Source organism: Manis javanica, chromosome 17 (assembly GCF_040802235.1).
Source record: "Manis javanica isolate MJ-LG chromosome 17, MJ_LKY, whole genome shotgun sequence".
Classification (NCBI taxonomy): Eukaryota; Metazoa; Chordata; class Mammalia; order Pholidota; family Manidae; genus Manis; species Manis javanica.
The window spans coordinates 1,869,888-1,896,564 of NC_133172.1; the positions used below are offsets into that span (position 1 = coordinate 1,869,888).

General features: G+C 45.6%; 2 protein-coding genes across 14 annotated transcripts in view; both read right to left on the reverse strand.

Moving 5' to 3' along the window:
• Positions 1-26,677, reverse strand: part of ZNF582 (zinc finger protein 582) — a 136,508-nt gene that overhangs the window by 29,199 nt on the left and 80,632 nt on the right. The gene's annotated exons all lie outside the window — the stretch shown is intronic.
• The window catches only part of LOC108385249 (zinc finger protein 28 homolog), a 43,648-nt gene continuing 22,320 nt past the window's right edge, over positions 5,350-26,677 (reverse strand). Inside the window, exons 1-8 of one of the 13 annotated variants that reach the window (XM_037026049.2) lie at positions 23,693-25,180; positions 23,110-23,201; positions 16,066-16,192; positions 15,807-15,902; positions 14,088-14,221; positions 13,715-13,870; positions 13,371-13,618; positions 9,685-9,731 (exon numbers count right to left, since the gene is read on the reverse strand). In XM_037026049.2, coding sequence (XP_036881944.2) covers positions 13,757-13,870; positions 14,088-14,221; positions 15,807-15,902; positions 16,066-16,192; positions 23,110-23,201; positions 23,693-24,377 — 1,248 coding nt within the window. In that variant the 5' untranslated portion in view covers positions 24,378-25,180 and the 3' untranslated portion in view covers positions 9,685-9,731; positions 13,371-13,618; positions 13,715-13,756. Of the gene's footprint in view, positions 9,732-13,370; positions 13,871-13,962; positions 14,222-15,664; positions 15,903-16,065; positions 16,193-21,628; positions 22,049-23,109; positions 23,202-23,692 lie in introns of those variants that run through there. The other 12 variants (XM_073226678.1, XM_037026045.2, XM_073226679.1 and 9 more) reach the window with 12 other exon arrangements.

Genomic DNA, 26,677 nt, shown 5'->3' on the forward strand with positions numbered 1-26,677 from the left:
CAAATATACCTGGGAAGTATTTCTTTAGTATTTATATAAGTACATCTTATAAGTATTTCTCAAAACTCATTGTATCACAATACACTTCTTAACTTGAATACATACTTTGTTCTTGACCTTTCTAATTTCACAATACGTGTATTTAAAATGTAATTTCCCCACAATTTCAGCCATATAGTGTTTTATCATCTAATTTTAAATATTTTTAAATTCCCTTTCTTTTTTTACCCATTCTAACAATCTCTGAATTTTAATTGGAGTATTCAGTCCATTTACATTTAATGTAGTTATTGATATGATTGGATTTAGGTTTATCATTTTGCTATTTTTTCTTTTAAACACCTGTTTTTAGTTTCTTTTGTCCTCCTTTCCTGATTAAAATTAACTGAATATTTTAGAACTCCATTTTAATTAATTTATTGACTTTTTAGCTATAATTCTTTTCATTTAGTATATTTTACATTGAGTGTATTTTAATGTTGCTCAAGGAATTATAATATACATCTTTACCTTTCAGTGTACTTAAATACTGTACCCCTTCATATTAAATATAAGAAATTTGCAAACATTGTTCTACTTTTGTCCCCATCACATATATTACATGAACTACAAATTCCACAATACAGTGTTAAAATATTGACTATAGCAATTGTGTTTTAAACCAAGTTTGTAAAAATTGGAAGAGAATGTTAGGTTTTTAAAAATTTACCCCATATTGACTACTTCTGGTACCCTTCATTCCTCACTGAAGATCCAAGTCACTACCAAATATTTACCTCATGCTTGAGGAACTTTTTAGCATTTTTGTCGTGTAGATTTGACAAATTCATAGCCTTTGCTTATCTAAAAATTGTCTATTTTACCTCTGTTTTTGAAGGCTATTGTCTCTGGATACAAAATACTAGGTTAAAAGATTTTCTTCCACTCCCCCAACCCCACCAGCACTTAAAAAACTGTCATCTCACTGTCCTCTGGCTTGTTTGTGATGACGAAAAGTTGGCCACTATTCATATCACTGTTCCTGTCTCTAATGTATCTTTTTGTTTGGCTATTTTCAGGGTTTTCTTTTTTATCTTTAGTTTCAGCAAATTCATAATGATTTTCCCAAGTGTGGTTTTCTTCATATTTATCTGTGGGGTTTCATGACATTCTTGAATGTAGAAATACGTATCTTTCACCAACTTGGGGAAATTTCTGGAACATTATTCAAACAGGTTTCCTATTCTATCCTTTTCCCTCCCCTTTTTATAACTCCAATTACATGTGTTAGGCTTTTTGATATTATCACACAAGTCACTGAAGCACTATTCATTTTCTTTCAGTCCTTTCTCTGTATTTCAGATTAATGTATCTATATTCAACTTATCACTTCTGCCACCTCCAATTTGCTGTAAAACCTATTCAGTAAATTTTTACTTTCAAGTATTTTATTTCTCATTTTTAGAAATCCCATTTCCAAATTGCTTTTATTCATTTGCTGAAATTCTCATCTGCTCATTCATTAGTCCCACACTTTCTTTTATATCCTTAATAATTGTAATAGCAGCTTTAAGCTTTAACATTCTTTCTTAACCCCGATATCTGGGTTATCTCAGGACTGATCTCAGTTGCTTTCTCTTGAATATGGATTATGTCCTCTTGTTTTTAAAATATATCTAACTGTTTGCATCCTAGATATCATGAACAGTAAATACAGTATAGAGAGACTGTTATGTTCCTGTGAAGAGTACTTTTATTTCAGTAGGCAGTTCACTTGGTTGAACTCAATCTCCAAACTGTGTCCCCTGAGATAGCAGCTGAAGCCTTTATTCACTTCTTTTCAGCTTTAGCTGGGATGCTTGGTGTTTGTCCAATACTTGCATACAGCCAGAAATTCTGGATATTAAGTGCTGGTGAAGGCTTAAAGAAGTTAGAAAAGTACTAGAAACTGGAAGGCAGGGGATTCTTATGTGGTGACAGAAACTATAACAACCCTATTATATGCAATTAGTGTGGGTAGTAGAACTGGGTGATCTAGCCAAGAACTTTCATCAATGTGTGAACATGCTGCCTGTTTTTCTCTTGCTGTTTATAGATGCAAAAGAAGAGATATAAATTTGGAGAAAGACTGCTAACAAGGAGCCAGGATTTGATGGTTTTGAAAGCCCACAGCCTTTGTAGATGACAGATGATGCTAAAATCAAGAAATAGCCTCCAGCCAAAGATAAAATCTGGGTACTCCTAGAAATGGGTCTAGAGAACAAAACTAAAGGTATGACTGCAAAATATTTTGTTAGAATGCCAGAAAGATCAAAGCTGGTATCCCAGAACACTATTTAATCACACAAAGGCTCTGTAAAGAGATTAGGGGGAACCCTTACAGATACTCTAAGTGATAGGGCCTCTCAAAACATTCATGACAGTGGTTTTTGTCCAGTTGAAGGAACCCCAGTGAAATTTAAACAAACTCCCAAGTTTTCAAGAGAATTGGCTTAGTAGCAACCCTGCCAATTGGAGTGAAAGGAAGACAGTACAAAATGAAGAAACTACTGGATTCCCAAAATTTGAATGCCAGAAAGATTAGAAAACTATTGAGCAAACACATGGAAGAATGAAGAGTCAAGAGGGTGGAGAATTAGTCCCAGGACTTATGGCCAAATCAAGTAATTTTTCTGGCCATATTTCAGAACTGTTATGCACTAGCGACTTCACTGTTGTGGCAGTGGAAGCCGATAATGTCTTCATTTTTTCCAAAAGTCTACACATCAAGAGGAACTGGATTTAAGAAACTACACCTTGTGAGCCTCATCAGCACCTGGACCTGATTTACATGACAAGATTCTTGACTTTGAGGAGCTGATGCTGTAATGAGACCAGACTTTGAGAGGGCCTTGGAAGTAGGTGTGTGCTTTGTATGTGGAAGATACATGTGTCACTGAGGGCCAGAGGGGAGATGGTGGTGGGCAACCATTAAGGGGGCTCCCAGTGATCCTGCCTCCTGTTATTTATACCATCTTTTAATTCTTTCCTCTTGGAAGTGAGCCGGACCTAGTGAACCACTTCTGATCAATCAAACACAATGAGGATTGTCACTTGTAACGTTAGCTATGAAGAGACTCAGCTCCCCTCTTGGGTGTCTTCCCTTGCGCGCTCACGTTCAAGGAAGCCACCTGCCATGCTGTGGGCCGCACGCACGTAAAGGAATAGCTCTGTGCAGCCACAGCCAGCAGGGACCTGAGACCAAAGTTTAAATGAGTTTGGAAGGTGATTCTCCTTCAATAAAGGCTTCAGATGACTGCGGAGCTGGCCAGCAATGTTACAGCAGCCTTGTGAGAGGCCCTGGGAGCCAGAGGCCATGCCTTGATTCCTTACCCAGAAGAATTTAGTAAGAAATTATGAGATAATAAATGTGTATTTGTTTTATGCCACTAAGCTTTAGGGCTTTGACTTACACAATAGCTAACTAACATACCACCACAGCTCTTACTCTGATTCAGTCATTTAAAATAGGGATGCTATCAGTAGCCAAAGATGCCGTATTAATTAGAATTACAGTAGCTGCTATCATGATTAAAATCCAAGTGTAATTACCTTAACACATGTTTATTTTGCATTCACATAATTCATTGGTGGCGTTTTTGGGTGACTGATGGGCTTCCTACAAATAGTACTTTAAGGGCCAAGAGTTCTTCCATCTTGCAGTCCTGCCATTCCATATGATTAAGATTCTTCTCCCAGCTGGACAGTACATCCTCTTAATAACCAAGCCCCAAGTGACATACATTAGAATAGCCAGAACTGGAAGCAATAAGGCCAAGTAATGTAGGGTGTGCCTGGGCAGTCACATTCCAGAATCGATTCCAGATGACAGAAAAGGAAGCACGAGGTCCGGCAATCATCTAGTCACATCATAGATGTCATTGACGGATACATGCCAGGACCCTTGGAAAATAGCGAGTATGGATTTGTGGTCACTGGACCTGCTGTAAGCTACACTAGACACAAACTCCCTCAGAAACCGTCACTCTGTGGAAGTGCAGCCTCTTGGGAACTCAGTGGACACATTCATAGTGATCTTAGTTCCAGTCACTCAAGAGTAGTCAGTCTCCTTTCTATTGACTCAAGTCAATGTGGACTTGAAGGTCATGCGATGGAGTGTTTTTAATTAAAACCTTCATGCAGTTTCAATCCTGGGGATCAATTATTAAATACAGTGGAAATGTCAGATATCGGAACATTCTTGGAGTTTTGAGGTTTATTGTGACCAGTTAAGTCTCTTCTCACGGCTAACCACTGCCCTCGAGTTCAGCTACTATGCATGGCATGCTGCAATTCACCAGAGAAGACACCTTCCTCACGCAAGCACTGTCATGAGCAGTCCCCATACTTAAAGGAAGGGACGTAAGGAAAATTTCAAGATGCTGGTGTCAAGGAACATGGAAAAGCTACAAGGAAAGGCTTCCCGACAAAGGAAAAGACGAGTCAGGAGGACAGACATGAATGACCCAGTTCAGCGTTACAAACTCCTGAATTCCTTCAAGACCTTATGTATTACGCAAAGTAATTTCTAGCCCTTGAAATAGATTTCCAAAAATGTTCCCCAGATTTTTTATGGTATACTTAGTAAAGGGTATTAAATATTTCTAAATGAGATTGATCCCTATCTTTCTGCATGTCACACTACAGGTCACATTAAATTCAGATTTGGGTCACCAAGAAATCACGGTGGGACTAGAAGAGCAGATTCAATTTTCAAGTAAGAGTTTTCTATCACAAGAGAGTTATGGCAAGGAGAATTAGCAGGGAGGTTTCCTAAGATGTTAAGTTTTTAGGTTTCTTCCTATTTCTAAGATGCTTGAATCCTTCATGACAGCCCCATCCCAATAACATGGATTGAAATCTTCTCCAATATTTAAATTTCACTAAAGAGAAGTGGCAAGGCTAGGAGTCCAGCTCTCACCATCGCTCGGCGACCGACTGGATCTACGGTTGCATCTGGCTTTCCCCACTGCAGCCCCAAGGGCAGAGCTGATACAAGAGGACCCCCAGTGCACGCATATGCTTTCGGAAGCAGCACTCCATTAGTTTTTATTGAAAGCTATGCAGCCCCTCCTGCACAATGGACTTAGGATCCTGCCAGATCATGAATATCCTTTCCTAATACAACATAGGATTGCAAGTTTCTCTTTCAGTCTCATTCGGTAACCAACCCTTATCACACAACCACGGCCTCACAGTCATTCTCCAGCATCAGTTTCTAGAGGCCAGAGCTTTCTTCAGTCAAAAACAAAGGGATGATTAACTTGAAATTTGAAGTTAAAGATTGTAAGAGTACTTCACAAATGCAAAGAACTAAACGAAACTAGGACGTAAGAAACAGGAATGACTTTAGTGGATTAGAGTGATAGGCAGAGATGCAGAAATCTTCAGGTTGCAGCCAAAGGACTGACTTGACTACAGCCATTGCCAGTCCAGGAGTGGTGTTCCACACTTACCTGGCAAGGGCCCTAACCAATTAAAATGAATGCTGACTGAGAGAAAACATCAGCCTTAACACTTAAACATAAAGCTTAACACTCACTTAAAGCTGGATATTGGCTTTGCTTCTGTCCCTGTGTCTACAATGAAAGGACAAAGAATGACAAATCTGATTGGCTTAACTGTAGCCATGTATAACCAGCATCTCGCCAAAATTATACAGAATGAAGAAAGGGGAAGTGCCAGCAGAGTTAGGACAAGTGTTTGTGCTAAAGACAAAAACTGATTTCAACATACATACTGAAAAAAATATATACATATATACTCAGACGCAAATATATACACATATATTCAATATTAATTTTGACTTTTATGACTGTAAGATCATTTTATACATAAGCTTCTGCAAATCACGTATTTTAACATATTGTGGACGAGCAACTCTCCATAGAAGCATACATACAGCTTAACCTCTCTCTAGTAACTGGACCATACAGGATTGAATAAGCAGAATTGAATCCATCTGCTTGGCAGAACAGTGAAATTCTATTTGTCATAACTAAAACAATTCTGCAATAAACATTATTTACATCTACCTATTCATTCCAAAGGGATAAAATTCCCAGAGCTAGAACTACTCTTTTGAAAGGAAGATACATTTATAATGCTGACAGGTCAGGGCGTACTGCCACCCAAAGGGCAGTAGTCACATTTACATTGCTAGTGAACAACTACCTGTTTTCCCACACTGATATCAATACTGGATTTTATCCAAATCTTAGATTTTAATCTGAGAGCCAAGAAAATTAATTTTTGATTTTCTGATTAGTGAGGTTAAGAACTTCACAAATTATTTATTCATTTAAACTCTTCAACTGTGACACACCTGTTGGTATGCGCTGCTGTGTGCACAATGCACTTTGTTCCTAAATGACATACTCTTTCATATAAGCTGTATATATATTTTCTGTCAATTGTCTTCTACATCTTTTCAGTGCCTCTCACCACGCTGAAGTTTTACATCTTTGTGCAGGCTAACTTACTGCCTTACTAACATCTTCCGGACTCCACATCCTACTCAGTAAAGCCTTCCATTTTTCCATGTTTGCCTCTTACGTATTATTTCGGAGAAGTTAAAATACAATTGTATTATAATGTTTTTTTTTGAAAGTGGATAACCAATTATCAAAACATCATTTCCCCAATAATGAAAACCCAACCTTATCACCAAATCGAACATACCACATCTCAAATGCAAAGAAACTTCAACATGCCCTCGTCCAACAATATCCTGCTGTGATGGCCAAATTATTTTTCCTTATGTTGTTTCAACAAAAACTGTAAGTAAACATATTCTACAGGGACTTCATTGTGATGACAACTTACAAACATTTTCAGAGCACTGCATACATCTGGAAAAATATGTTCCTTTTATTGACATTTCCTATTGTTTAATACAATTCAATAATTTTCCTCTATTCAGAAACTGCTTTATAGTTTTTGTTTTTGATCTGAGTTGTATTACCTTCATAGGAATAATCAGAACTCTGCATCTTCTCTATACTAAAGCGGGGATTGGCAAACTGTTTCTGTAAAAGGGTAGATAGTACATATTTGGTTGTATAGGCCACAATGCGGCTGTTGCGCCTACTAAACTGCCATTGTAGCATGAAAGCAGCTATAGGTAATCTGCAAATGAGTGTGGCTGTGAACCAATAAAACTTTCTTTGGATGCAAATTTAATATAATTTCATGTTGTCATAAAATAATTCTATTCACCTGTTCAATCATTTAAAATTTTTGTAAAAATTGACATCATGGGCCATACAAAACACAGTGAGACTTTGGCTACAAGTTACAATTTGCTGACAACTACTCTAGATCAACTTACCTTAAGGTGAACTGTCCTTGAAAGGTTAACAGAATTTATTCAAAAGTTCAGGTAACAATAAATAGCAAATCTTGCCACACTTTTCAATTCTTAAGTAGCATGTCAGTAGTTGTGACTTTATGCATATACATCTTGCATTTTTCTGATTGTTTCGGTTCTTTTGTTGCAGGCAACCTACTCACCCATTTTTCTCTACACAGTTTCTAAGACTGTCAGGTGTACAGGAAAGGTGAATTTTCTCACCAACAAGGTCTTATCACCTTACATACGCAGATGAGATGGAGAGCCACACTGCCACGGAATCAAGTTTTAAACCAACGTTGGCTAAACCTGTCTACTTTGAAACTTTTGTTCCTGATGTAAACTGGTTTCTCTCAACCTCACTGTATGCATCATTTTTATTCAGAGCTGGCTATGTTAACTTCAGTGTTCCCAAAAAATGTTTTTAGAAGAGCTGAAATTAACCAATACTTAGTCTGGACCAGGCATTGTGCTAAGCACATCTTATCTGTTCACCTGTTTAAGAGACTGCAACACAAGGTTTCACACAAGAAACAAATGAATTACACTTAAACTTAAAAAAAAAATCAATCTGACCCCAATGTGAAGAACTTGTAATGCATAAAAACAACACTCAAAACAAAAAGAACTGAGAGACCAGTTTTTCGACTAATAGACTAGCTGAAATAATGATGTTGAGACTATGGTGATGGGAGTGAGGACAGATTCCAGAGAAATTTGGGAAACAGACCCACAGGACTTGATGTAGATGGTAAAGAAGGGCGGGCTGATGACTCTCCAGTATGAATTCTCTGAGCAAAGTGTGTTGTCTGTCTGAAGACTTTTCTGCTTTTTTTATAGTTATAGTGTCTCTCTCCAGTATGGACCCTTTTATGTTGATTGAGGTGTCCAATTTGGATGAAGCTTTTCCTACACTCCTTGCATTCATAGGGTTTCTTTCCAGAATGAATTCTCTGATGTACACTCAGAGACTGACGATGGCTGAAGGCTTTGCCACACACGCTACATTCATAAGGCTTCTCTCCGGTATGACTTCTGCGATGACAAATAAGGGAGGATTTTGTTTTGAATGCCTTCCCACATTCAATACATTCGTAAGGTCTTTGGCCAGTGTGAAGCCTCTGATGTTGAGTACAGGATGAGTTATCACCAAAGGCCTTCCCACATTCGATACATTTATAGGGTTTCTCCCCAGTATGAACTCTCTGATGTTGAATAAGGTGTGTGGTTTGGCTGAAGGCTTTACCACATTCCTTACACTCATACGGTTTTTCTCCGGTATGAGTTTTCTGATGCTGTGCAAGGTGAGCCTTCTGGGTGAAGGCTTTGCTACAAACCTTACATTCATAGGGCTTCTCTCCAGTATGAATTCTCTGATGAGTGGCCAGCTGTGAACTGATGCTGAAGGACTTACCACATTCCCCACATTCAAAGGGTTTCTCTCCCGTATGGATTCTCAAATGACTAGCAAGGTGTATATTCTGCCGAAAAGCTTTCCCACATTCTTTACATTTAAATGGCTTTTCTCCAGAATGTACTCTTTGATGTTGAGTAAGTGATGCATGATGGCTGAAGGCTTTTCTACAAACATCACATTCATATGGTTTTTCTCCAGTATGAATCCTTTGATGTACAGTGAGGGATGAGCCATACCTAAAGGATTTGTCACATACATCACATTTGTAGGGTTTCTCTCCGGTATGAATTCTCCTATGTTGATTAAGTCCTATATGATCACTGAAGGCTTTCCCACAATCAATGCAATCAAAGGGTTTCTCCCCAGTGTGATAATATCGCCAGTGACGAATAAGAGATGTGTTCTGTATGAAGGCTTTCCCACATTCAGTACATTCATAGGGTTTCTTGCCAGTGTGACATCTTTGATGCCGAGCAAATGATGAACCATCACTGAAAGCCTTTCCACATTCGTTACATTTGTAGGGCTTCTCTCCAGTATGAATTCTCTGATGAACGGTAAGGGATGAGCTCTGGGTGAAGGTTTTCTTACATTCATTACATTTGAAAAGTTTTTTTCCTACATAGATTCCTGTATGTTTTATTACCAATGGATTTTTGGGGAAACTTGTCTTAACTGAGTCATGATTATGAACTCTCTCTTCTGAAATGTCCAAATGGAACCATCTTCCAGATTTTTTATATATATGCTCTCTTTCCTTAGAGAGGGTTTTGTTATGAATGACTGTTTGTTGCCTGAATTGTGTTTCCTGACTTACCAGCTTCCTTTCAAACACACACTCAGAATCCCAGTTTTCTCTGAAAACAGAACACTCCAAGTTAATATTTGAAGCAAATGAATCCTGTTTTGGAAATAATTCCTGGGTCTCATATGTAGATTGTTGACCTGAAAGATATAAAAACAACATTTCCTTTATCATGGCAGGAAAAACGGAATCTGCTAAAAAGAAAATGTGAATGAATTCACTAATCGGTGAATTAAGACCTAATTAAACCACATAAAATTATGCACCTCTAAAACATGTAGACAAGCAGCCTATAATATATGTGAGAAGACCCCAGAGTGAATTCATACAGGAACCTAACAGATGTGAGCAGGAAAAAAATTATTAAATGTATGTGGAATCAGTTCCATGTTGAAGAGTAAGGAAAATAGTTCTGCAATCACACCACCTAAAAATATAGGCCATGACAGTCATTGCCTTCAACCTCTCTCGCACCATGTGTCCTGCTCCAATGTCAGAGCAGTCATCACATCACAAAAGTTGTTCCAAAAAGTTTGCCAAAGCACGAAGAAGACAATGCATTCTGGAGCATTCATCAGGATTACCTAAAAGCCTGGTCATTCCCCTACAACCAGAAGATGGTGTTTCTGTTAACCATATCTTATTTAATTTCAAAACCTACATTGCAATTGATAGCTGAAACTCACTGGCCACATAAAGTCATGTTTACATTCACCTGCTTGCCTCCACAAGACGGACAAAATCCTCACTTCTTTGGCCACTTATTAGTGGGTAGGGCCTTGCAATTTAATTTCTCATTTTGAGGAGACTGTTTGCATACAGATGGTGAGTACTAATATTGTATTTAATTATATATGTACACTACTGAACAAGTATATGTCTGATCTCAGACTCTGGGCTTACAAGGAGGACTGAATATTTCTGAAATCCTTTTGCTGGATTACTTAGCATGGACCAAAAATCTGTGTGTGTACGGTTAAAATGCAGTAAATATATGTAAATGACAGTGGGATTGGGGAGATGATTCAGACAGAGTTAAATGTTGGTTTCAAAAAGGAAAATAAAGCCTTTGTCTAAGGACATGTAAACAGTGAGAGCTTTCCCTCTCAGATCAGTAAAAAGTCAGGGATGGCTGCTTTCACTTCTATTTAATGCTGTCCTAGAAGTTCTAGCCAGAGCAGTTAGAAGTAGAAGTAAAAGTCACTCAAATTAGAGAGAAGCTATATTTGCAGATGACATGATCCCATATGTAGAAAAACCCTAAAACATCCGCAAGGATTAGAATTAATCAATACATCAAAATTGTGGGATACAAGATCAACACACAAAAATTGGTTGTATTTCTATGCGCTAGGAATCAACAATCTGAAAAGGAAATTATGGAAACAATTCCATGAAAAATGACATTGGAAGAACAAGTTATTTAGGAATAAATTTGCCCAAGGAGGTGCAAGGTCTTATGCTACAAAGTACAAAACACTGCTGAGTGCAGTGAGGACCTAAATAAATGGAAAGACATTCTGTGTTCATGGATAGGAAGAGAGCAAAACAAACTAAATTGTTACAGAAGTAAGGCCAAACAAATTTGTTATGTAGTTCAAATGGGAATAATACATCTATTAATAATAGAAAAAAAGTATGAGTGAAACAAAGTGAATGCCTCTAAAAGTCAGCAGAGTGAATGCCTCTGTAAATGAAGACACCACCCAACTTAATCTACTGTATATAGAGAAACATCATGTGCAAACTCACAGACCACACAAACTGGGATCAAAATATATCACATTTATAAAAAGGATTTATACTCATGTCATATAAAGGGAAGGAAATATGACCCCACAGAAAGGCATCATCAACAGAATGTGAATGTAAAGGGATTTAAACTGCATATATTCTCAGCATTACAAGCAGCTAGGGTAATGATGAGCAAAAAAAAATATCAGTTTTCACCCAACAGCTTAGCAATAATTTAAAAAAATACAAAATACCATTGGGGAAGTAGGCATAGCACTATACCCATAAAACTTAAAAAAAAAAGTATACTTTGATCATGCAAAGAGATATGTACAAACCATTATTTATTTTAGGTAAATACTGGAAAAGACCTAAATGTTCAAATGTCCTCAACAGTAATTCAGTTGAGCAACTTACGGAATGTCCGTACTAGACTGCCATTGAAAAAATGAAGTGAACTGTATGTATCAAGTTTCTAAGGCCACAAATAGAACTCATAAAATAAATGATATGTTAGACTTTTTTAAATCATACATATCACAATTTTAAAGCACCTAATTTAAAACCACATGTGAAAAAATTGTGTAAGACAATACATCAAAGAATCAGTATGTTTATATTGAAAAATCACTGAGATTGTTAAGAACACATTAAGACATGAATAGAGAAATGTTATAAATGAGGGACATCTTGCAAAAAGATAAAGAGAATAACCAAAAGTAGGGAAAGTATTCAACCTCTTTGACAATTAAGAAAAATAACTTCAGGCTACAATCCTTCATACCAATAAACATTTTCATCAAAATATATAATACATCTAATCATCTAGTCATTCCTAGAATTGCCAAAAGCAAACAAAGCTTTCAGAACTTAGCAGATGAAAAACAACTGCACGCATGACTGAACGATCATTCCTACTACCTGGAAAATGTGTTCATCATGCCGGGAAGAGGTCTGAAGGTGCCTTGTTACCATATTGTAATTATGGTCATGATTTTCTATTATTTTCCCAAATGGGGTAAGGTTACATTTTCTACAAACTATTGCTTTCTTAAGAAGTTTCTTTTCCTTTCCTCATGTATCAAAAGAGGAAGACACCTCCACTTACATCTTCCTGCAGTCTGACTTGTGCCACCCTGTGCCACCGAAACAGGAAGCTCCTGGGAAGCCTGTCACCGGGGTTACACCACTAGAAATTTTGCAAACTCTATTTCATGCAAGTCATCCATGAATGTGTCTTATGCCCTCCATTAGAGTAATTATTGACAATGACAACATATGTGTAAATTCATTTTCTCCAGTTGCCTGCTAACGGCAAGCAGAGTGGCTCCCGCAAATAATTTTCAATGCGTGGTTCTTACAGGAACAGGTGTGTGACGCAGTGAGTGGGCCATGTGATTGCAGGACAGTAAGCCTCTGGGAGACCCCTCCAAGTACATCGGGGTCAGGACAAGGTCACTGAAGGAACTGAGCAGCAGTCTGGGTGGCTCAGAAGAGGAGAAGCACCTCAGGGGATGACTTATCACTCGGGAGAGGGCAGCAGAGGACGAAAGAGAGTAACTTGAAATCCCAGAGCTTGGTTTGCTCTAGATCTGGAGGACCCGGTGGTTTTGTGAGGACTCAGCCTCCTGGGCAGAAGCTACAGTCTGCCAGCCGCCGGCCTCTCCCCACCCCCCAGGGCTCCCTGCCTCACTCCGTACAGACACCAAACCTGGCTTAGAAACAACATCCTGCACGCAGGAGAGGCGTGGGGTTTGGTCATATGCTTGACATCCTTACATTGAGAACGAGGCCCCTGGTTTCAATAGAAAAGCGTATGATCCGAAGAGGCGGAAGGAAAGCGGGCAGCATCTGAACGGCGTCCGTGATGCCCAGCCGCAGGAAGGTGCCGACTGCCGGCCCTCCGAGTGTCGGATTCTTACCTTGGGAACCGCCACACAGATTCAGCCCGAAGTTTCAGGGGGCCCTCCCCACCCACGGTTCAAATTGAGGAGGGAAAGGGGCGGCCCTGCAGACAGGCTCCGATGTGGGGAGGGCGTGCTCACCTGCCGCAGCCGGGCCGCCAGGGCTCTCCCACAGCCTCCTCCCCCCGGGGCCCGGGGGCCGAGGGAAGCCCGGGGCCGTGTTCGCGGTGGTCGCCAAGCCCTGAAACGGCACAAACACATGCCTGGATCAAATCATGCTGGTGAACCCGCAACGCACCGGGGGTGGGGGGCTGTGTCTACACACTGCGAAGATGTGCTGGGAATTCTCACTTCGGTGCTGAGTGATCCGCATGGCATAATGCTCAGGCCTGTTACACAGTACACGTTTGGGAAAAGAGAGAGAAATAAGAGAATCTGTTTCTCCTGTGGAGAAGTGGTAATTTTGTAAGGGGGAATGAACTTACACAGTGTCAATTTCCTAATGCTGACCGAAGGGTCCCCCACCTTCAACACACAGTGTGCAACAAGCCTGCAGGGTTCTTCGTATACAACATCTTTGATGAAAACGGGGCTGAGATCATGCTCAAAGTTTTCACACGGTCATCACATGCCAAATGTTTCTGATGAAGCAGACGTGTTTATGATTCAGAACCGAACTTCCCTGCGTTTCTTGTGCGCATCAAGACTGTGTGGTCTTTGTTCTGCAGGAAACCGTCTACAACCAGCAGTGTATTCACACAGAACTTCCCCCATGCTTACTGCAGTCACGGTCTCCTTCCTCGCGAAGGGTTTCTCCAGGAAGGATGCTGTCTGGACTAACGCTTCCTCCCGACTTACCTGCTGCCTCTCAAACAGAGCATCGAATCCCCCTAACGTGGGGCACGGGAGCCTCGCTGTCACCGCCCGCCCTGACTTCTCCTCACACAAGGCCTGTGCAGGCAACGCCTTGCTCTCCGGTGCAGCCTTCAAGTCTGAAAGATATTGAAAAAATGAATTTCTCTTTTACTATGTATTAGTATGAAGAAAACTTCCAAAATGTAACCAAATGAATTAAAATCCACAGAAAAGCATGTTTTGAAAGCTTTTTCTTATATGACTAACCAACCTTCCGTCCGCTGGTGTGTGTCGTTGAGTTCTAACGGACACAGTGTGGCTTTCTCACCTGCACGATCCCCACACTTCTGGTCCGGGAGGAGTGGGTGCAGAGCCAGGGACACGGCCGCGCACAAACCCTCGAGTCTAACACGAATGCGGCCAATACGGACAAAGGGGGAGGAAAGGCCACAGGAGAAAACATCCGTATGGTCCTTATTTCAGCACTAAATAAAACCACTTGGACACTTTATCTTGAAAAAAGTTTCTTCTCTAGCTCTATTTTTTTTTTTAACAATGCCTCCTGTTTTACTGCAGAGTCAACTAGCAGCAGTTCAGACCCCGGCCTTAAAAGTACAAGTCTTCATGATCAGCTAGAACCTCAGCAAGAGATGAAGGGTTGAGAGAAGGAGAAAACCCGTTCTGCTGCATGAAACCGGTTCGGAGGGTGTGACTTAGCAGGATGCCAAGTGGGGAAGGTCCACAAAACGCCCTCCTAGTTCTCCTGCCCGCGTGACGATCCACGTGAGCCGCCGCAGCTTGTACCTGAGCCACCTGTCCTGCCCCATCAAGAAAAACCTTTCCTTTCAAGTATGATTTGAGCATAAGAGGTCTTACGAGGGTCTCAGTCCTTCAGAAACTGCTGCCACCCCTCCCACAGGAACCTCCAGACCCAACCCCCGAGTCCTTGTCTTACTTGATTAATTTGTTGTTGCAGAAATAATGATGTGGTTGAAATCTCCGTATTCCCACATGCTATAAATACCACCACAGTATCTGTAAGAATATTCCATTAAATGTGAACCAGGGCTCTCCTCTGAGAGCCGATCACCCCACTGCCTGCCGCCTGTGCACACAGGGAAGTCCACGCACGGCCCAACCCACTCACCTCTCACCCACCAATCTCTTTTTCCTAATTCAAATGTTTCCGAAAGAGCTTGAAACTGGGAGTGATCTTCCTTCTTCCTCCCAAGCCCCTACCTCCACTTACCCAACAGAGGACAGCAGTTTCCACGTGCTCTAAGTTATGTACGACATGAACATAACCCCGTGAGACAGTTAATTCTTTAGCAGCATAGCTCCCCCCACCAGCCAGGGCCTGAGGGCCTCTCTCAAAGCTGACTCTCAGTAAGAGAACCCCATAAATGAAACACTCATTTATCAGACAGAAATGAGGCAGTAAAAACAACATAGAATCAGGCAAAGATTTTTTAAAGAGCAGAGATGACTATGTAAGTGTCAATGACAAAGGAGCTGGGAAGGAGCTGGGAAGAAGTGGGGCCCAGAGCAGAGGAGAGGCGTGGAGAGAGGGGAGACGGGGCCTGAGAACTCGGGCGGCGCGTGCCCGAGAGGCCGTTTCCGCTCCAGGCGCAGAGGCTCCGGGAGTCTGCTGACAACCCTGCATGCCTGAGGGCAGGGCTGTGCCTGGCAGGGGCTTCACCCCATCTGTGGGCCCTGGTTCACCTGGGCACTGGCCTCTTGTCAGCTCCCTCGTCACTGTCCAGGGCTCCTTCTTCTGTTCCAAAGAGGAGATCATGTCAGGCTTATAAGTGCAGAGTCCTAAATACACAAGAAACAGGAGGTGGTCACGCTGTGGGGTCTGTCCAGCCTTGAGGCAGCCGCCTTGGCTGGAGGGAAGTGGGACAGTGCAGGGCACGGGGCTGACCGGGTGGAGGGCTTCGGAGAGATGAGGTGGGGGGTGGGGGGCGGGGAAGGCCCTCACCCAGCGAGGCCAGGCTCCTGTAGGTCTCCAGCATCACGCTCCCGTGCAGAGCCCGCTGTGCGGGGCTCAGCCACTGCCACTCCTCCGGGGAGAACTCCACGGCCACATCCCCGAACGTCACCAGGCTCTGCAAGGACACAACCATGTTCCTGCTCGACCGGGATTCACGCCCCATGCCCCTGGGGGTTGTCATGGGCTCAACTGCAGCCCCCAGATTTATGTGTTCAAGTCCTAAATCCCAGAACCTCGGAATGTGGCCCTATTTGGAGAGAGGGCCTTCAAAGGCATAATTAAAAGGTAAATGAAGTCATATGGTGGAATGAAGTCACTGATGCAATCTGACTGGTGTCCTGAGAAGAGGTAGGGACCCGGGATGTGTGTGCACAGAGGAGAGCCCATGTGAGGACAGCGGGGTGGCCACCTGCAAGCCAAGGAGGGGGGTTCGGAGAAGCCCACCCTGCCCGTACCCTGCCCTGGGCTTTCCAGACTCCAGGACTGGAGACAGGAATGTCTACGGTGTGGGCCACCCAGTGCGTGTGATTTTGCTGTGGCAGCCCGCGCAGACTAACACAGGGGCCTAGGGATCACCTTCCCCTCTTTTTGGGTAAGAACCACAGATATTGGGAATACTATCCGGGGATGTGGAAACCTAGTGAATTAGCGGACAGCTTGTCTCGTTACACGATAAGTTCTAGAAGCGAGACGAGTACAGAGGCGGCTCTTGCCCTGCGAACTGGCGGTCCTGCTGCAGGTGGAAGGAGGCAGGTACACATCCGCCCAGGACCGTGAGCACCGGGGCTACGCTGTTGCCTGAATGGCAGGTCCCAGAGCACGTTCCATGGTGAGGACAACGGGGTGGCCTGGGCCAGGCAAGGGCGGGGGACAAACAGGACTCCACCCCAAACTGGGTTTTGAGTGTTTCCATTTTACTTGCAGTGCTCACTAGATGGTGAGCGTTCACTTTTTAAAAAAGAACTAAGAAAATTCTTTTTTCCTGAAATAAAGATGACTGTACAATAAGAATGAAAAGCAACATAGAGCTTTTAGTTAACAAAAGGCCCCTGAGCGGCTGGGAGGCACCTAGGACGTGCGGTGGGCGTGTGAAGGCAGGTGCGCCTCTCGCCTACCACCGGCAACTGTTATCGGCGCTTTTAGGATTTCGGCGGACGAGTCTCATGCATTCCAATGTATCTCAGACATCTACCCAGTTCAAACTCCGACTCCAGGAATCCGGCTAACAGAAGGTAGATTTAAATGACTGGGATTTTCAAAGTACATTCTCAAGACAACAGCAAAACAGTGCGATCACCCCAAAGGCTAAAGTCAGTCCCCTTCACTTAACAGCTCTGTACCCCTAAACCCTCTGTCTCAGCTCCCCACTTATAAAGTGGGCAAGCCGACAGAAGCGTCCTGTTGGGCGGAGAGGATTAAACACGGCAGCGTATACGCAGTGCTCTGAACTAGGGGCATCACGAAGCAGTGACGGGATGTCAGCTCTGGGGACCTGACCCACAGCTGAACCCTCCAGTTTAAGGGTTCACACAATCTGCCAGAAACAAACAGCCCTTGGATGTTTGGTGTCTGAATAAATGCCATCAATGTTATTTAACCCACATCAACTTTGAAGACATTTTTAACCGAATTAGGTAAACACAAGTCAAAGGGTTCTGCCAGTGATTTCTTGATCTGTATGGAGACGGGAAGCCTGATGCATGGCTCTCCTACCCCCCATGCCAAGGAAAACACCTGGTGACACTTTCAGGACACCGCCAAGAACTGCTCAGGGAGCCTCGTGCAGAAGGCCCACTCGTGCCAACCTGAGCAAGCTAGTCTCAAGCAGGCACCAGCAGCTCGCACGTTGGAGCCCGCGGACCTGAGAGCAGAAGGGGCTCTGCCCGTGGAACGAGGGGCGGGGCAGCTCCTCTGGCTCCTCAGATGGTGCCTGTGCATCTCTGCTTCACCTGCATTTTGCACCAGCAACTTGTTAAATGCTTTCAAATTCTGAAAACTGTGCAAGACTGAGCAGCGGAATCCCCAAGAAAACTGGGACTCAAACACTTCAACGCGCGCGTACGCGAAGAGAGACAGGCCAGACTCAGACAGACAAACGCCGCGTGATCTCGCTTACACGTGGACCCTGAGCTGGTGACACTCAGGAGCACAGGGGAGTGGTGGCTGCGGGGCTGGGGAGGGCCTGGGAGGGGCTGGTCAAAGGGCAGTACTCCCAGCTGCACGGGCTGATTCTAGACGTTTGATGTGAAGTCCAGCGCCAACAGCAAACACTACTGGTAAATTCTTATATTTTACTGAGAGTAGATCTTAGGTTAAGTCCTCTTACCACCAAAAATGACAATGACAAAGGGGACAGAAGGGAACTTCGGGAGGTGGTGGGTAATACGGCCTTGATGGTGGTGGTTTCATGCGTGCAGACTTCCCAGACTCACCACCACACATTAAAAACGTGCAGCTTTTTACATGTCAGTCATACCTCAATAAGGAGGTTTAAAAACAACAAAAAACCCATTTCAGTGCAAATACTCTCCTTTGGGTTCAAGACTGAGGTGCTCTCTTCGGACCCAATGCTGACAGATGGCTTTCCAGATTCCCGTCTAACAATTCTAACGGCACACTCCCATTTTGCACTTATTTTCAGATAGTCAAGTATTTCACATTTTTTTTAGATACCCTTCTTTACTATGAAACACATTACATACATGTAGTATATAAATTGTATACTAATTATAACCTTTTAAAAAAATCTTTACAACATCTTTATAGCATCTTACAATAACTGTAAGTCTGTTGGTGCAAGAGAAAACAAGGCCCCTTCTTCTAGCATTTGCTACTGCTTGGTCAATGGTAAGAAAACTAATTTGGGGCTCCTGAAGGGAGTCTAAGTTCCAGTATTTTCTTATACTTGGCACCTGGGCTTTTCAGTTCTCTTTCTCTTATGGGAACTATCCCTTCTCCGCCTCTTGACCCCATTTCCAGAGACACCCAACATGAGCAGTATGTGCGTGCCCTCCAAGGCATTTCCTCGGTTTATACAGGCTGCCCTTCATGTACAGGGTCAATGACTTCGGTCAGTGCTGGGGGCTGCATGCCCGTGTCCCCCCCATTCACACGCGGAAATCCTAAGGCCCTTGGGAGGTGCTTAGGTCATGAGGGTGACCGCTCTTGAATGGGGTTAGTGCTCCCGTAAAGGTGGCCCCGGAGAGCTCCTGGACCCCGGTCACCGTGCAAGGACACAGAGAGAAGGCGCCGTCTATGAGCCGAGAGGCGGGCCCTCACCAGCGCCCACACAGAATCTGCCGGCACCATGAGCGTGGGCTTCCCTGCTCTGGAACCGTGAGAGGTAAATGTGTTGTTTATAAGCCCCCGTCTGTGGTGTTCTGTGTCAGCACCCTCAAGGACTCAGTCAGCACATGTCTTCTGCTGTAAGAACAGTTACACTCACAGCACCGACAATATACCCCACAGCTCTGCGTACTTGCACTTAAACTTGCTTCATCCTCACAATAATCCCAATAGTTAGCCCACTGCTAGTCCCATTTTGCAGATTAGGAAACAGCTCTGACTTGCCAAGATCACAGTCCTGTGCAGAGCCGGGACTGTGAACCACAAAGTCTGACTGAACAGTCTATGCTCAGCCTCTGCACCAGGGCCAGCCAAGTCTTTCCGTAAAGGGCCAGGGAGTAAATATTTCAGGCTGTGTGAGCCAGACAGACTCTGTCACAGCCACTCACCTCTGCCCTTGGGGCCCAGCAGTGGCCCCGGAGGGCGTGTAAACAAAGTGTGCTTGGAAAGGCAACTGAATGGACACCAAAAGGTGAACCTAATATAATTTCCATGTCAAAAAACACTGTTCTTCTTTGACTTTTTTTTTTTAACCACTGAAAAATGTAAAAACCATTTGTAGTTCAATAGCTTTACAAAAAGAGGTAGTGGGCCAGACCTGGCCAGCGGACCAGTCTGCCAACTCTGTCCAACACTATTTTTGGCTCTGTTAATGCTTGTCACCCAAAGACTGGGCTGTAAGTTTCTAGAACAATCACAGTGGCACAGGACGCTGCCAGCGGACACCCACTCAGCCTCAGTCCGTGTGGCGCTTTCCTTCAGGTGGCACTCCTACTAGCTTAGAAGAGCCTTACGAGAACCACAAGGCGGGCACCGCCATCCCTGTCTCCACCGATGACGGAGATGGGGCCGTTTAAGTTGCCTCGTGGCTGCACAGCGATTAAATGCCAACATCAGCGTCTGAACCCAGCCCTGTGGCCCCACTGTCCACACGCGTGGCCGCCACACCTGGCCTTAGTTAGAAGGTTCCACTCTGACCACAGCAATAACACTGGATATCCATTCGTCCTGACAGCGAAGCGGGAGCCACCAGATAGTGTGGCTTCAGGCAAAACCTCCTCTAACTGCTACGTGGCTCAGTTAGGGACCATCAAGAGGGCACAGGCCGCTCCCAGAGGTGCTGGTCTTGTTCCCGTTCCCGCTGCCTTCACGGGAATGTGCAGACTTGTAAACAGCTTCACGACAGGCCACTATTTCACAGAGAACACACACGGGTACAGTTCCTGTCCCAACTCTTAACAAAGACCAGCTAAAGACATCAAAAACAAACAAACAAGCAACTTTACCCTTATAGAAAAATAGTTGGAGCTAATATTTCACAGGAAAAAGTGAATGTAAAGCATTTTATGGGAAAAAATTCTTTAAGGAGTTGTTTTGGTTCAGTTCAATTCAGTTAATTTTTAAAGCACATGAATGAAAAGTTGATAATCATCTTGTAGGTGACATTTACTTTTTTTAAAAGCATGACTTCTAGCTTTTGAGGCCCTATTGTTGTTCCATTGAAATACGGTTTTAAGTATATTCTGATTTCATCTAAGTTTGGAAAATGTTAATCAACAAGGTAAGAAAAACTTCTGGGAATGTATTCATAGGAAATAATCTGGAATAATGCACATTTTCAGGTATAAAAATATTGTCATAATACTATATTAAATAGCAAAACATTGATTATCAGAGAACTTTAAGACTATATTCACACATCCACCCACCAAATATTTTCTGTATCAAGTCCTGGAGCAAAACTGTCCAAAATCCCTGCCTGAGTCAAGTGTACCTGGTAGTAAGGGAATCAGCAGAAAGCCAGATAAATTAAATATACATTGTGTTGAAACATGCTAAGAGTTTTAAAAGTAACACAGAAAAGAGAGATGTGAGGTATTTGGGTGGGCAGCTCTGCAGACAGGGTGATCAGAACCACAGAAGGCAACTTTTGGGAAAGCAAAGCGTGTGGTGGGGGTGCGGCAGTAAACCCCACAGCCTTGTGGGGCCGTGGGCGCACACTGAGGATCCGGCCTTCACGCCGGGACGGTGGGAGGGCTCTGAGTAGGGGCTGTGATGGGGCCAAGAGAACAGCCCTCTGGCTGCTGCAGAGGGAAGCGACCATCAGGTGAAGCCGGAGGCCACAGAAGTAGAGTCAAGGGCCGGACAGGCGGATAATGAGGATGGAGGCAGTGGTGGGCGTAGTGGTACAATTTTAAAACTGTGTTGACAGGATTTGCAAGCAGACCAAATAAAGGAGGGCAGAGAAAGAGAGGAGGCACAGATGACAGACACCAAGGTTGCTGACCCAGTAACTGAGAGCATGAAACTGCGTGGTCTGAGACAGAGACACTGTGGGGGGGCCAGTCTCGGGGGACATCTCAGGAATTCGGGTCTGGATGAGAGGTGTGGGTTACCTAGTCGACACTGCAGTGGAGGAGCTGAGCTGGACACAGGCCTGGAGCTCCGAGGGGAGGCTGGGCCGGGAAGATCAATCTGGGGGCAGCCAGCACAGGGCTCCGTTTCACAGACAAGAACAGGCTGCGCTCCCAGGGGAAGGGGTACAGAGGGACAGCACCAGAGCCCCGAGACACACCGACAGCTGCAGGTCAGGGAGATGAGGAGGAACTTGCAGCTGCAGGAAAACCTGAGAGGCCAGGAAGGTGAGAGGGGAGCCAGGTGAGTGTGCATCCTGGAAGCCGAGGGAGAGAAGAGCCCACGGCTGGGCGACGGCTAAGTCAGACGGTAGCAGCCAGCTGCTTCTGTAAACATGGTTTTATTGGAACACAACCCCAGCCATTCGTGGACTACTGTCTGCGCTGCGTTAGCTCTAGGGCACGGAGGGGAGAAGCTGCAGCTCATTTACGTCTGCCACCGCGGAGAGTTTGTTCAAGCCCAGAGCTGTTTCAAATGCCCATGAGTCAAGACAGACTAAGGACCGAGTCCTGCACTTGGTAACGTGATCACCGGTGACCTGCTTAGAAGCATCTGGGGGGGCAGGGGGACCCAGTGCATGTATTCGTGAGCTGTGTATTTACTGAGACAAGCTGACAGACGCAAACAAAACAATTTATTAGCATTTCAAGAAGCCACACAGTCAAGAGGGAAAAGACAGCCTTTCGGTGTCGCCTGATACTGCCCTGATACTGCCCTACGCCCCCTCTGCCTGCCTTCAAAACAAGGCTCAAAAACACCTCCTTGCGGCCTCCCTCCCCTTCCCCACAGAGGCTATAAGCCAATTCCACCCACAGCGCGGGGTCCAGGCGCCTGAACTCTAGAACCTTGCTTGCTTCCATGACTTTCCACCAAGGAGCTGCGAGCTCCCGGGAGCAGGGACCCGGCTGCCGGAAACCATCTGTTCCTCCAGGCGCTGGCGCAAAGCGGGTATCAAACCAACTAGGCACATGCACCATGTGGGGTGTGGTGTTTGCCCCGAGGGGCACCCTTCACCTCTGTCAGAGTCCCTCTGAGAAAAGGGGCACAGGGAGGGGGCGAACCGAGGTCCCACCGAGGATCACCTCTGAGCGGGATGAGGGTGAAGCACCCAGGGCTAGCGATCCCCACAGGCCCGCCGCCCACCAGAATGTGAGACATGGGAACCAGCTCCCAGGACGGGTCTCTTAACACTGAAAACGTTGAAAAGGGAATAAACATTAAGTCTTGGAAAGCAAGAAGGCATTTCAGGGAAGAGAGAAAATGTCAGCTCACCTGGGACACGGCTTTCGGTCCCACTCCCGTCCCCGCAGTCTCCAGCTTGTACCTCCGCTCCTGGCGAAGGGCGGCGTCCCTGCAAGGCAGAGCTGGGGGAGGAGAGTGGAGTGGCTGCAGGCCGGGTCTACACCAGCTCCTGAATCACTAGCCTGGAAACGAGCCCTTCCTGCCGAGTCTTCGACTACAGCCAGAAACCAGAAAGGGCTTCAGCAGGTGCAGAATCAGAGGCTGGAGCGAGCAGGGTGGGATCACTTTTTAAAGGCGCAGCTGGGACATGGGTTGCAGCGGGACGGGAGGGGGTTCCCGCTCTCTGGGGGCTTGGAAACAGGGATCTCCCTGCGTGGGTGACCCCAGGAGGGTCAGGTCCTACCCTGAACCGCTGACTGATGCTCTGACTCAGGCTGGGCTTCGCGACCTCTGTGGAGTCCCCGGATCCACAACCCTCGGGGTCCGTGGACGCCATTCACTAGCACCCGGGCCCCGGGAGGCCCCCAACCCCAAGACCCCACCTTCCCCCGCACCCGAGGGGATGGATTCGTCCCCGTCTCCCCGCCCCTGCCCGGCCACCTGTCACCCTCACCTCTGTTCGCAGGCCCCGCGGTCACCGATGCTCGCTGGCCCTTGGATGGGAGGCCGTTCCTGGCGCGCGGCCTTCCCCGGGCAGGGCGGGCGAAAGGGGCCGGGGTCCCCGCTGTCCGGTCCCGGCTCGTCCCGGGCTTTGTGCGGGGGGCGCCTCGCCGCGGCGTGGACCCCTGCCCGCAGGCCCCCGCGCTCCCGCTCGCACTCGCCGCCCCCCGCATGTCACCGCGGCGCGCGGACCCCCGGCAGGCCCGGCGCCGGCGGCCCCGCCCCGCCCCGGCGGCCGCCCCCGCCCAGCACGCAGGAACCGGGCGGCCGGCTGGCCGGAAGTGGGCGTGCCCGCCCGCCGCAACGCCCTCTGGGACCCGCAGTCTTGGCCGGGGGCCTAGGCGCGCCTTTCGGCTCCGCCCCGAGTCCACACGCGCCGGCGGGCCCCAGTCCAGCCGCTCCCGGTCCTTCCGGGTCTTAGCCGCCCGGGCAGCTGTCGACAGAGGGGCCAGACCTGAGCGGAAATACAGGCCGTCCCGGGACAGAGCCGCGCCCCAGGGGCTTCTGGGAATCCGCGCCGGGAGGAGAGCGCGCAGGCGGGGGTGGGGTGGGGCCGGTGGGCAAGTAGTGGTACCCGAGTGGCGGGTCCCCACCTGGCCTTTCAACCACGTGCCGCGCACCCCCCCTCCCCGTAGCATCACCGAGACGCGGGGGCGTTCATCCTGTGGCGCTCTTCGCCCCCGAGCCGTTGCCTGAGGATCCTCCGCGCCGTCACGGGCCGCGGCTGCACGCTCGTCACGCACGGAGGCGCGTCCGCGCTGCCGGGCCAGGCGCCCCGGGCCGCCGTGGCGGGGTCCGGGGCCCCCTGACGACGAGGACCCCGGGCTGTTCCTGGGCCTTCCGCATCTTGGCTGGTGGCTGCGCGGCCGTATGGGCTCGTCAATTCTGCACCTAAAGCGAGGGCATTGTGCTTCACAAACTTGGAAACTCACCGGACGGCGCACCGAGCATCCTGCTGCAAATGCCCTAAGAATAAAGTTGTAAACGCTCGTTGTGGTAATAGACCCAAGACTGTCCTTGAATTAATAAAATGGCACAGGCTGTTGGGGGGCGTTTTGAACCAGCGCAAAGGGAAGCCTGGGTAGAGAATAGAACCCCTCTGTTTTCTGGACCGGCCTTGGAGTTTGTACCTCTCGCCCACTCGATGTACACACCCTTTTCCCGGGCTTGGCCTTTGCCTGCGCCTGGGATACCCTGACCCAAACCATCGGTGGCCTGGGAAGTATGGCATATCTTGCGTTTCCATTTACCGTTTCCCGTTGAACATCACAGTTAAAGGAAGCGGCCCAACCATACTCCCAGGGCCCGCGTATCCTCGCCTGTCAGGACCAACCGCCCTGGCTTTGATCCTTCCTACTCATCCGGCGGCATGGAAGTATTAAAGGACAGCAGTCGTTTGACCCACACTGCACACACTCTCTGTTCCTGATGGGAAGACCTCCTCCGTGCACAAAAACCTCTAGGCAAGCGTAGCTCAAACGGAGAAAGAGCGACCAACAATTATGAACATGGGAGAGCAGACCCGGACATGGCAGCTACTACAAGGACATGCCCCAACCATCTTCTTGCCAGTAACAGCTGCACAGTAACTTTTCAATTTGCTCTCCGAGTGGCAGGTGAAGCTTAAAATGGCCAGGTGGCGTTCAGCTTCCGATTCAGTTGGTACCATTACCCAGAAAATTACGAGAAAAGCAGTAAACTGCACAAATTAGCACATCAGGTATGTAATCCCTGAGGTGTACACCTACAAATTTAGCCCAATTCAAAACTTTGTTCCAACTTCTGAGGTCACTCACTTCAGCAGCCATTTTCTACATTCTGGTATAGATGTTGATAAATACTTATGGGAGTCTATCACCCCATCCCTAATCTCTCATATAACCTCTGCAAAATTTAAGAATCATATTTTTTTCTTCCTTTGAATCAGTGAAGCTATATGGTATTAGTGGGGTAAAAAGGAAATTGGCTAACCTTCCTCCACAGCTCTCTCAGGCAAAGAATTATTTGGTATGCTTTCTGAGGGGCTAAGAGTTTAAAATCTCCAAACTCTCCCATAAATCCTCATTCTAATAACTAAGTCACCAACCACTCCTAATTAACAGCAAATATTTTACTTAAGAAACCTGCCAAAATTGTGAATTTCACTGGCACTGACTCATTTCTTTGATGTTTTAGAGATCACGGCCATGTGTTGTGTGGTAGTCCATGCTTTAAAGCAAACAATTTAAGCATTCATTCTTTCTCTTGCTTTACAGTATCCATTATGAACAGGACCATACATATACTTTAGAGTGCCTGTTCTTGACCCCTTCAGTTCTAAGGCAATAGCGATGTAGACCACGGTTGATTAGCTGTTTTACTGTCCCTATCAAGGCATACTACTTTTGTGGCACAAATTACAGCTAGGAGCCTTACAATCCTTAGTTCCATTTCACCCAATAACCAAACTTTAATGATCCACATTATCTGAGGATCTTTTGCCTGAAACCCACTCAATGCTACCAATTTCTGTATTGGTTAGGTTTGTTTGGTTGACAGAAAAATAATTTAATTTTAAAGTGAAAACAAGATACTGAGATACAAACCGGAAGGAATATGAAATAGGTCAGCTCAAGCAAGCAGAGCAGTGGACACTAAGACATCTTAAAGTTGTGGCCAAAGGATACTTAACTCCCTCCTGTGTCCCAAGGAGACAGTATCACATGGGATTAAAGTGAACCATGTACAACTGGCAGCACAAACTAAACTTCACGGAATGACATCAGAGCAGCTCAGGGACAGACTTTCTGTGTATTTGTGTGTTCATCGTTCCTATTCGTGTTGTGGACAAAAACAGTGTCATCTGATATTTATTCTTTTTAATTTTTAAACATCATGTATTTATAACTATGCAATCATATTAGTTATGAGAATTACATTCCTAATGAACTACAAGACG